Source organism: Haliotis rufescens, unplaced genomic scaffold, assembly GCF_023055435.1.
Source record: "Haliotis rufescens isolate VD_foot unplaced genomic scaffold, xgHalRufe1.0.p SCAF_16, whole genome shotgun sequence".
Taxonomy (NCBI): Eukaryota; Metazoa; Mollusca; class Gastropoda; order Lepetellida; family Haliotidae; genus Haliotis; species Haliotis rufescens.
The window spans coordinates 13870206-13882062 of NW_025963846.1; the positions used below are offsets into that span (position 1 = coordinate 13870206).

Genomic DNA, 11857 nt, shown 5'->3' on the forward strand with positions numbered 1-11857 from the left:
AACAACATACAAATTGACCAGTTATTTCACCTTACAAAACCAAGATATTACTATATTTTTTGGACCAGCTAAATTGTTTACAGCATATTCTATCTTATGCTGTTGGTGTTCGTACTAGACAAAAATTCTGAAAAAGCTTGTGTACATATTTACAATAGATGAGTTGAGCCCTATGCCGCCATTAACAACGAGATTAGAGGTATTTTTCCTCACTCCAAGGAACAAAATGGCATGCCTAATATTGCAGGGTATTAATCTCTTTGTATACACCCCACATTGCTGCTCTATAAAACTTTGCAGTTTCAACCAGTGTTTCATGCAACTTGATAAAAACCTGATAAGACATTCCTCCTGTCGTGTCAAATCTCGTAAATATTGATGATAATGCAAGACTGGCTGATTTGCAAAGTTCTTTATTACAGTTTTTTCATGGCTAAAAAACTTATTTAATCACAATCCTTGATATTTTTACATATTACATATTAGAATGCGATATCACCACAAGTGAAATGAAAATTGTATCTTGTTACAGATGGGCACGTAAAATGCACTATATTTGTCTTTTTCCTGTTTATTGATAGATGCTAACGTTTACGCAATTCATTTAAAACGTTGAGCATGAATTGTAGCGACGCTTCATCAGGTTAAACTAGTGCAATATCATCGGCAAATAATAGCATTGACAGCATGACACCATCCATTTGATTACAGCAGTTAAGTTTGTTTGTATCAGCAACCAGACCGTTAATGTACATGAGGAATAGAAGGATTTTATAGCATCAAGCATTTTACTTTTTAAGTCAAAGGTTTCGCTGTTGGAACAAGAGACAGTGTCGAAATGCTTTTTTAAAATCAACAAAATTAACAATAGTTGATTTGTTTGTTTTTTTCTGTTCTGAATCAATGTCGATAAAACATATTGCAGCATTTCTCGTCAAACATGCTCAATTTGGCATATATACTGTCGTCGTCAAATATCTCTACAAAATATGTTTCAGGAACAGTGTTTGAGTGATTTTTAGATTTTATGTGAATGTGTTGATTTGATTTATAATATAACCACGAGATGCAATCTGATATTTTGATCGCACAGTTTTTGAAAGGTACAAAATGCCTTATTTTTCGGTGTCGTTTAATAACTACACACAATAAATGCATAATGCAGAGATCATGAAACAGGTTTCGAATCACAAAAATTAATCTGTATATAATAAGATCGTCCTAGGGCGAACGGTATCTGAGAAACTCAAAGGACATGCGTTAAGGTTGCAAGCTCAGTTACTTTGCGTTATAAGTGTTAAGGTCCCTAGGTTAATAGTTAATCATGATTTGATCTCAGTGACTTATTTGCTCGAAAAGTATCCACAAGATTGTATGACAAAAATGTTGCCTTTTACTTTAACCGTTTCTGTGGAGCAATATTCCAGCAGCTCCGCCCTTGTCTACATTTCACAACGTTTGATGTACAATCGAGCAGGGTCTTTCTTCCAAGATATCGTCACACGACGTTTCCTCAGACGTTGTTTGATGATGGTTACAACACTCAATGCCTCAGTCAAGCTTCAACACGTGTCCTGGTAGACACGTGGTGGACGTTTGCTCAGATGTTGTTTGATGATGGTTACAACACTCAATGCCTCAGTCAAGCTTCAACACGTGTCCTGGTAGACACGTGGTGGACGTTTGCTCAGATGTTGTTTGATGATGGTTACAACACTCAAGGCCACAGTAAAGCTTCAAAACGTGTCCTGGTAGACACGTTGCGGATGTTTGCTCAGACGTTGTTTGATGATGGTTACAACACTCAATGCCTCAGTCAAGCTTCAACACGTGTCCTGGTAGACACGTGGTGGACGTTTGCTCAGATGTTGTTTGATGATGGTTACAACACTCATTGCCTCAGTCAAGCTTCAACACGTGTCCTGGTAGACACGTGGTGGACGTTTGCTCAGATGTTGTTTGATGATGGTTACAACACTCAATGCCTCAGTCAAGCTTCAACACGTGTCCTGGTAGACACGTGGTGGACGTTTGCTCAGATGTTGTTTGATGATGGTTACAACACTCAATGCCTCAGTCAAGCTTCAACACGTGTCCTGGTAGACACGTGGTGGACGTTTGCTCAGATGTTGTTTGATGATGGTTACAACACTCAATGCCTCAGTAAAACTTCAACACGTGTCCTGGTAGACACGTGGTGGACGTTTGCTCAGATGTTGTTTGATGATGGTTACAACACTCAAGGCCTCAGTAAAGTTTCAACACGTGTCCTGATAGACACGTGGTGGACGTTTCCACATTTTTCCCATCAGTGACAGAAACAGTGTCCAGTGCAATTTCCTCTTTGTACTTGTACACAATTTGGCCGGTTGAAAAACTGTGTAAACGGGATTCTCAACATGGAAAAAATTATAAGTATCATGTCCAAATTTCGAAACAAACATGACATTGTTGTTTCCGCGGTCTTGGATGCCTATGGCGTCACCCATTGTATCCTGACGACATAATATTTACAAGATCAACCAACTGTGGTTTCAGTTTAGAGGTTTTGAACACAGATCAGATACCTGCGTATTTCATTTGAAAGCGTGAAGATCTGACAAACCGCCCATAGGAGATCGAGTGAGGTGAATTTTCGGATCGGATAACTAGCCTCAGGGCTTCTAAATTCTCTGTAACAGTTTCCTTTCAAAATTAAACGACCAGTTCCGAATGGAAAAAAAACAAAGACCGAGCCATAACATTGTTGAGGATATTTTGAATATCATGTCGTTTCAACATCCAAAAGGGAGTACCGTCCAGGGAATATTTGTATTCTGCGTCTGCTTTAATATTATAATCGGCATTTACGAATCGAGGTGGTAAAGAAATGCAGTGAGGTAGCAGTGTACATTGAAACAAAGTAGAGCAACTGAGGTTGTTTCCACAAATCTTAATGCACCCATACATTAACCCAGACGGTTATTGCCTCACACGCATACCGGGTGGAACTGTTGTAAGCTGTGGGTAGTTTTTTTTATAAAGCTGGCATATGATTGGCTCCTTCGCATCCTTCATTTAGATTGGTCGGCCAAATGTAGGGTATATCTTCAATAATGCGTGAATACGTGACGACCGTGTTACCCAAGGTCACAACTGTTTGAGGTGAATGGTTTACGACAACGACCGAGAGCGAGGTCGGAAACACCCGGATTCATAGCTATATAAGTTTACGTTCGAGTGAATTAGTCGATACCTCTTCCAGGTGTTTCTTGCCACAGGTCTGCATGAGGCTAGCTGTGATAAGGTAAGGCGTTATTCATATTTTATGACTCTCCACTTCATATTAAAATATCATGAAACTATTATCACGGGTGTGACAGGCTATGCATGTCTGTTAAAGATCTAAACTCTCAAAAGAGATTATATAAGTTGAAAAGATGCCCAATTTATACATGTCAAGTGATGTTCGGGACCGTGTATTATTTTCTTTTTCCTGTCGGCAAATGTCAGAGGACTCACTGCCAATTTCATCTCAGCGAAACTAAGCGGATTAAATTAGACATAATCACTTTTAAATGTCAGCGTTCGTTACCGTATACAGATCAGGTCTCCCCATGTTCAATCTGGCACACCATGTAACGATGCACGATGCAAGACTCACACGTTTAAATCTAATCACAGGTTCATCATGGGTATGTGGTCAACATTTCGATTTGTCATAAATAGCTCTACACCTTAGACACTATTCAACAGAACCGACCAATTGTCAATTTTTTTGTCACCATTAACTTAGCTTGGTTTACTCGTATGTTTTTATGTTAATATTGTACCAAGTTCGTTGTAAGTCCTGGCCGTACAATGTAAAATATCCCAAATTTAATGTGAAACACCTAAAAAATCGTTATTTTACTTCACGTTTCACCTTACATTTAACCTAACATTTCACCAGACATTTCACCAGACATTCTACCAGACATTTCACCAGATATTTCACCTGACATTTGACCTGACATTTCACCTGACATTTCACCAGACATTCTACCAGACATTTCACCAGACATTTCACCTGACATTCTACCAGACATTTCACCTGACATTTCACCAGACATTTCACCAGACATTCTACCAGACATTTCACCAGACATTTCCCCTGACATTTCACCTGGCGTTTTACCAGACTTTTCACCTTGCATTTTACCAGACATTTCACCAGACATTTCACCTGATATTTCACCTGACATTTCACCTGACATTTCACCAGACATTTCACCTGACATTCTACCAGACATTTCACCAGATATTTCACCTGACATTTCACCAGATATTTCACCAGATATTTCACCTGACATTTCAGCAGACTTTTACCTGACATTTCACCAGACATTTTACCAGACATTTCCCCTGAAATTTCTCCAGACATTTCACCAGATATTTCACCTAACATTTCATCTGACATTTCACCATTACTTGACATAGTCTGACATGTTATATTTCGTTTTAATTTTTTAAAAAGGATTTGGAAACCTTGGATCAGTTTTCATCCATATTAAACCCCACTACAGTATCAATCTTCAAATATTATCGACTTTAATTATGCCTGCGTCCACAACACGGTGAATGGTCAAGAATCGTCCTGGTCCTAATTCGAAACAGCTTCGACCAATACTATACGTTTCATTCTGATATGGATGGGAAGTCTAATGTGATGCATGTTTTCCAAGACGTTTACCATTTTGATACCCACAAGCACAGGCATGGTGCTGACAAGCCAGTAACACGGAGAACCTCAGAATGAATCCTTACACTCAGCTAATTACGGCACCTTAGACGACGTGGCCTCCAACACTTCAAGCCAGCCACTTGAATCCTACTATTATCAAGAACGTTTACAACTGAATCCACGTGGCGAACCTTAGAGATTATCTCTCGCTAGCTAACATATTTTGCTATGAATATGCCGATTTCTTATGAACAGATACATATAGAATTAAGGGATAAATAGAAAAATATACTCAAATATGTGCTTTACTGGTATCTGTCTCCTGTGAAGACTGTCCTTTGTCCCCACCTCTGGATTTGTCCGCAATTCCCTGTATGTTGTTGGCTATTCTTATATTGCTGTTTGTTATTGTTTACACCAGTCCATGGCAACTAGTGGATAAGTGTATGAGAAAGACATGCATTGTCAAGTGTCTTCTTTTTGTTTAACGTGAAAAGTGTTTTATACTCGGAGTGTCTATTTTTAAGACGTCTTGACTGGTATGGTCCCTGTTGTTTTGCAGGATGAGGTGTGTCCGAGCAGTCACGTGTCTCCTGCTGTCAATCATTTCAGCGAGGGGCGTGGTTTCAGAATGCCTGATGACAGATGACGAGTGCGTATTTCACCTCACCATTAAACACCGCCTGACCATGATGAAAGACAACATGGCTGTTTTCCCTTCTGGTCGGAAATTGTATAAGTATGACGTCACAAACACGTCAGAAGCAACCCCTATGACACCGGAAGGAATAATCCAAGCCGACGGCTATGAGCCACAGCGCTTGGTCACAGTTGCTAACGGCACCATGCCTGGACCAGCCATTGTCGTCTATGAAGATCAAACGGTCATTGTCCATGTTAAAAATGAGCTTTATAACGAGGGCGTATCAATGCATTGGCATGGTCTTCATCAAAAAGGCACCCCGTTTATGGACGGAGTATCGTTCATTACCCAGTGTCCAATTCTCCCGGGTCAGTCGTTCACCTACAAGTTCAAGGCTAAACCAAAGGGCACCTTCTGGTATCATTCTCACAATGCCAATCAGAGGACCATGGGCCTTCAAGGTCCGCTGATTATCAAAGAGAAGAAAGCATCGATAATGGAAGAAATGGTAATGGTGCTACAAGACTGGAACCACGACGACTCAACGACCGTGCACTTAAAGATGGATTTCGGTGGATTCGAGGAACGAAAACCTCTTGAAACAACAGATGCTATCGATGGGTCCCATTTCAGCCGGTATTTCATGACAAGTGGTCTTATTAACGGCAAGGGCCGTCTCTATGATAAGTTCGGGGGTCATAATGACGCACCGCTATCTATTTTCACAGTGAGACCAAATCAACTGTACAGGTTCCGGGTCATCGCCGCTGGCCACCTCTACCCATTCCGGGTGTCCGTGCACGGTCACGAACTGACCATTGTGGCGTCCGACGGGTATGACCTACGTCCAGAAGTCGCAGAGTCCTTCATCATCAACCCCGGTGAGAGAATCGACTTCATCCTCAACACCACGAACGCAGTGGACAACTACTGGATTCGGGCACAGACTCTCGAGAAAGGTGTGGACCACAAAGCTGAAGCCATCCTCAGATACGAAAGAGCGCCTGATGCAGAACCAACTTCATTCAGGAGAACATGCTCGGAAGCTGATCCGTGTCGCGTCATCAACAGCCCCTTCACTTACTACCCAATAGATAACACTCAAACAGTCAGGTTCGACCAACTCAAATCTTTGTCTAATGATGATCCCGCTCCTCCGGTGACCTCTGGGAAGTTCAAAGAACACTTCCTCAACTTTGCTTTCCCCGGCTATTCACATTTCCCAGGTCAAGTCAATGGACATAAATTCAAGATGCCTAATGTCGCGGGTCTGACCCAAATGAATGAGATTGATACAACATGCGACAAAGTAGACTGCGGGTTTAACAAGACCTGTCTTTGTACATACACCCTCAACCTTACATACGGAGACACTGTTCAGATGGTCTTTCTCAACATGGGCAACGGGAAGGGTTGGTCTCATCCGATTCATCTCCACGGCCATTCCTTCTACGTGCTAAAGATGGGCTATGCCATACAAAATAGCTCCACTTATCAAATCGAAGGCAGTAACATGGACATAAGCTGTAACGGGGATCCTTTTTGTAATGCTCCTACATTTGAAAACTCATCGTGGACGGGGGATAACATACCTGGCCTGGAGCTGAAGAACCCACCGCGGAAGGATACCATTATAGTGCCAACTGGTGGTTATGCGGTTGTGAGAATCCGCGCTGACAACCCAGGGCTGTGGTTCATGCATTGCCACATTGAGATGCACAACGCTGACGGGATGGCGATGATGATCAACGAGGCTCAGGACCATTATCCCTCTCCTCCAAAGAGCTGGCCCCGATGCTCAGGATTTGGCCCGGAAGTGATATATGAGCCAAAGACTAATGGATCAGACAAAGACAATGAAGCAGACAAGACAAAATCCATCCTAAGTAAGTTCAGATCACGACCCTGACAGAAGAATCAGCTCACTTTTAACCTGAGACTGAGAAGTTCTTGCCCTAATGTTGCCTTAAGTCCAAACTTCTACAGTGTCTAAGCACAAACTCATTTTTTTTAGTTTTTGAAAACATTGTTTATTATTGTCCCGAATTCTGAAATATGCTTTTATTAAACTCGAATTTAACCTTCGGTACTGCTCTGGTATGCGAAGCAAACCTTTACGTATTACTCAGGGATAGATTCAGTGGGGAACCAGCATGGCGTGTTGTGTGTTTCACTGGTGTACCAGTATGGCGTGTACTGTGTTTCAGTGCTGTATCAACATGTCATGTTCTATGTTTCAGTGGTACAGTATGACGTGTTCTGAGTTTCAGTGGTGTATCAGTATGACGTGTTCTGTGTTTCAGTGGTACAGTGTGACGTGTTCTGTGTTTCAGTGCTGTATCAGTATGACATGTTCTGTGTTTCTGTGGTGTAACAGTATGACGTGTTCTGTGTTTCAGTGGTGTATCAGTTTGACGTGTTCTGTGTTTCAGTGGTGTATCAGCATGACGTTTTCTGTGTTTCAGTGGTGTAACAGTATGACGTGTTCTATGTTTCAGTGGTGTATCCAATTGACGTGTTCTGTGTTTCAATGGTGTATCAGTATGACGTGTTCTGTGTTTCAGTGGAACAGTATGACGTGTTCTGTGTTTCAGTGGTACAGTATGACGTGTTCTGTGTTTCAGTGGTGTATCAGTATGACGTGTTCTGTGTTTCAGTGGTGTATCAGTGTGACGTGTTCTGTGTTTCAGTCGTGTATCAGTATGACGTGTTCTGTGTTTCAGTGGTACAGTATGACGTGTTCTGTGTTTCAGTGCTGTATCAGTATGACGTGTTCTGGTGTTCCAGTGGTGTATCAGCATGACGTGTTCTGTGTTTCAGTGGTGTATCAGTATGGCGTGTTCTGTGTTTCAGTGGTGTATCAGTATGACGTGTTCTGTGTTTCAGTGGTGTATGAGTGTGACGTGTTCTGTGTTTCAGTGGTGTATCAGTATGACGTGTTCTGTGTTTCAGTGCTGTATCAGTATGACGTGTTCTGTGTTTCAGTCGTGTATCAGTATGGCGTGTTCTGTGTTTCAGTGGTGTATCAGTGTGACGTGTTCTATGTTTCAGTGGTGTATCAGTATGACGTGTTCTGTGTTTCAGTGCTGTATCAGTATGACGTGTTCTGTGTGTCTGTGGTGTATCAACATGTCATGTTCTATGTTTCAGTGGTACAGTATGACGTGTTCTGTGTTTCAGTCGTGTATCAGTATGACGTGTTCTGTGTTTCAGTGGTACAGTATGACGTGTTCTGTGTTTCACTCGTGTGTCAGTATGGCGTGTTCTGTGTTAAGTGCTGTATCAGTATGACGTGTTCTGTGTTTCAGTGGTACAGTATGACGTGTTCTGTGTTTCAGTGCTGTATCAGTATGACGTGTTCTGGTGTTCCAGTGGTGTATCAGTATGACGTGTTCTGTGTTTCAGTGGTGTTTCAGTATGGCGTGTTCTGTGTTTCAGTGGTGTATCAGTATGACGTGTTCTGTGTTTCAGTGGTGTATCAGTGTGACGTGTTCTGTGTTTCAGTGGTGTATCAGTATGACGTGTTCTGTGTTTCAGTGCTGTATCAGTATGACGTGTTCTGTGTTTCAGTCGTGTATCAGTATGGCGTGTTCTGTGTTTCAGTGGTGTATCAGTATGACGTGTTCTATGTTTCAGTGGTACAGTATGACGTGTTCTGTGTTTCAGTGCTGTATCAGTATGACGTGTTCTGTGTTTCTGTGGTGTATCAACATGTCATATTCTATGTTTCAGTGGTACAGTATGACGTGTTCTGTGTTTCAGTCGTGTATCAGTATGACGTGTTCTGTGTTTCAGTGGTACAGTATGACGTGTTCTGTGTTTCAGTGGTGTATCAGTATGACGTGTTCTGTGTTTCTGTGGTGTATCAACATGTCATGTTCTATGTTTCAGTGGTACAGTATGACGTGTTCTGTGTTTCAGCGGTACGTCATGACGTGTTCTGGACTGTGGTCGGCTGCCTGATCGGGGTGTGCGCACTTCAGTTCCTCATCCTGCTGTGCATGTGCTGCCGGCGATACGAGGGGTCGGGCCGGGAGAAATACAGCATGGAGAAAACCCCTGATCCCAAAGTAAACCACGCCTTTGATAATATAGAGGGAGACCTGAACAGTAAACAAAAATTTTGAATCATATTGACAGAGATTTGAATATATATGCATTGTTGAATTTAAAGAAACCATCTGTACATTATTAATTAATTTTAAAAACTTCATTTTAAGAAATCATTGACGAATCAACGACAATTATCATATTGGTCAGTCGGGAGTTAATCAAGGACCAGTATTGTGCATGGTGTGGCGGCATTGGTTGTGTGAAAACCTGAGACACCAATGCAATTAGTTTGTTGATTTGGCTTTTCCCATCAGTGAGGTGTCCCAGTCAATCAGTTGAGCTGGGATTCATAAGGTCAACATCCTAAATGGGACTATCCCAAACTGGACTTAAATATCGATATAATTAAATACGATATATTAAATCCAACAAATTGGGTATCTATATTATTCTCAGCCAATCACAATTTTAAAAATACACTTATTAATTTTCCCGAGAAAGGCATAAATTAGGTATGAAAACATCTTTAGATTTATTACTAGGCAGCACCTGTAATAGACTACGCTGCAGACTACTACGTACCAGCAATGTGGCTTTATCAATGTAGCATTATACCCAAATTGTCTATAATCGCCGTGTCACGTACCAGCAATGTGGCGTTATCAATGTAGCATTATACCCAAATTGTCCATAATCGCGGTGTCACGTACCAGCAATGTGGCTTTAACAATGTAGCATTAAACCCAAATTGTCCATGCTCGCTGTCATGTACCAGCAATGTGGCTTTATCAATGTAGCATTATACCCAAATTGTCCATGCTCGCTGTGTCACGTACCAGCAATGTGGCGTTATCAATGTAGCATTATACCCAAATTATCCATGCTCGCAATGACACATACCAGCCATGTGGCTTTATCAATGTAGCACTATACCTAAATTGTCGATGCTCGCAGTGTCACGTACCAGCAATGTGGCGTTATCAATATAGCATTATACCCAAATTGTCCTTTCTCGCAGTGTCATGTACCAGCAATCTGGCGTTATCAATGTATACCCAAATTGTCCATGCTCGCTGTATCATTTACCTGCTCTTGACCAGTAGGGAAAGTGACCTGCCTGGCTTTATCAGTGCAGCGTTTTACCCAGATGTCATAGAGGCACCACTGGTTGATCGCCGACAAGTTCAGGGACCGGCCACTTCATATTCTGGGAATGAACAGAATATTCTTCACTGCTTCAAGACATACAACCTGTATGTCTGAAAATTAATTCCCATCAAATGATCGCACGAACAAATAGTTGTCAAGCCTTTTCTGGAACGATAATTTTACGCCCCCATCCGCAAATGGAAATGCACTGTCACATATTTCTATCAAAATGTTGCATAGCAATATCACACCTTTCATGCCCGCATAACAATGATGATAACAATTAAGCAACACATCATGTCAAAGATTTGTGGCCATTTCGTTCCGTTTTATTGCAATTATTTTTAACATTCGAATGTAATTTTATTTTTTCTTGACTCTAGCTACATGCAGTAAAACTGTTGCTCAAAGGAGTGTCCACATAAACTTAGATGGACAACTCAAACATAAGCCACTTGAATCTCTATCACACGATGTGCGTACTGTAAAACTGGTCAAGCCGTGTTCACGTGGCTGGATGATGGAGTGAGTCATTGCAGTAGAACCGTAGACGATCGTGTGGATCAATCAATCCATCGTCGACCGCCTCCATGGTCTAATGGTAGAGCGTCCGCCCGGAGAGCGGAAGGTCCGGGGTTCGATCCCCAGCCGCGTCATACCAAAAGACGTTAAAAGATGGTACTTGTTGTTGCCCTGTCTGGCGTTCGGCATTAAGGGGCTAAAACAAAGACTGGTCGGCTCGGAGTCTATCAGTAGCTAGCACTATAAATCGGCATCAGTCTGGACTAGTACAAGCAGCCATACACACATACACGTGCATGCACGTCGCTATATAAGTGCAATAATCTTGGACGCGACGTTAAACTCCATTTCACCTCACCATCAATCCATCGTCAGTACTTCACGGGCGTGTAATCACTATACCATGAGCCAATACACATACGGCCTTGTTCTTGAGAGAGGGAAATACCTGGGAGGGGCCAATCGGCGCTCAGATTACACCGGCATTATTATATTGTGCCGCAGTCATCTACTCCACACATTGTTTCTATATCAGGTTACGGTAGGGCTCCCTCACAGTTCGTGCACGGAGTATCGCTCATTTGACTTTCGTGAGTTTTCAAGACCTCGTTTCATGAGCTGACTGAATACAGACACACGGATAGCAGTCGTGTGTATTCACGGGTGATGGAGTTCTGACTTCCTTGGTCCTTGTGCACTTTGTATATTTACCTGTATAAAAATCACTTATTTTTTTATAAAACCATTTTACAGTACACATGATTCCTGTTTGTGATTTACCCAAAGAA

The 11857-nt window shown here is 41.9% G+C and overlaps 1 protein-coding gene across 1 annotated transcript; it reads left to right on the top strand.

Moving 5' to 3' along the window:
• The first annotated feature begins 3172 nt into the window (after positions 1-3172).
• Positions 3173-11203, top strand: LOC124136052 (laccase-5-like). The gene is made up of 3 exons (XM_046501822.2): positions 3173-3286; positions 5265-7231; positions 9267-11203. Exons 1-3 carry the CDS (start codon positions 3267-3269, stop codon positions 9470-9472), a joined length of 2193 nt encoding a protein of 730 aa, XP_046357778.2. The 5' UTR covers positions 3173-3266; the 3' UTR covers positions 9473-11203.
• Positions 11204-11857: the final 654 nt, after the last annotated feature.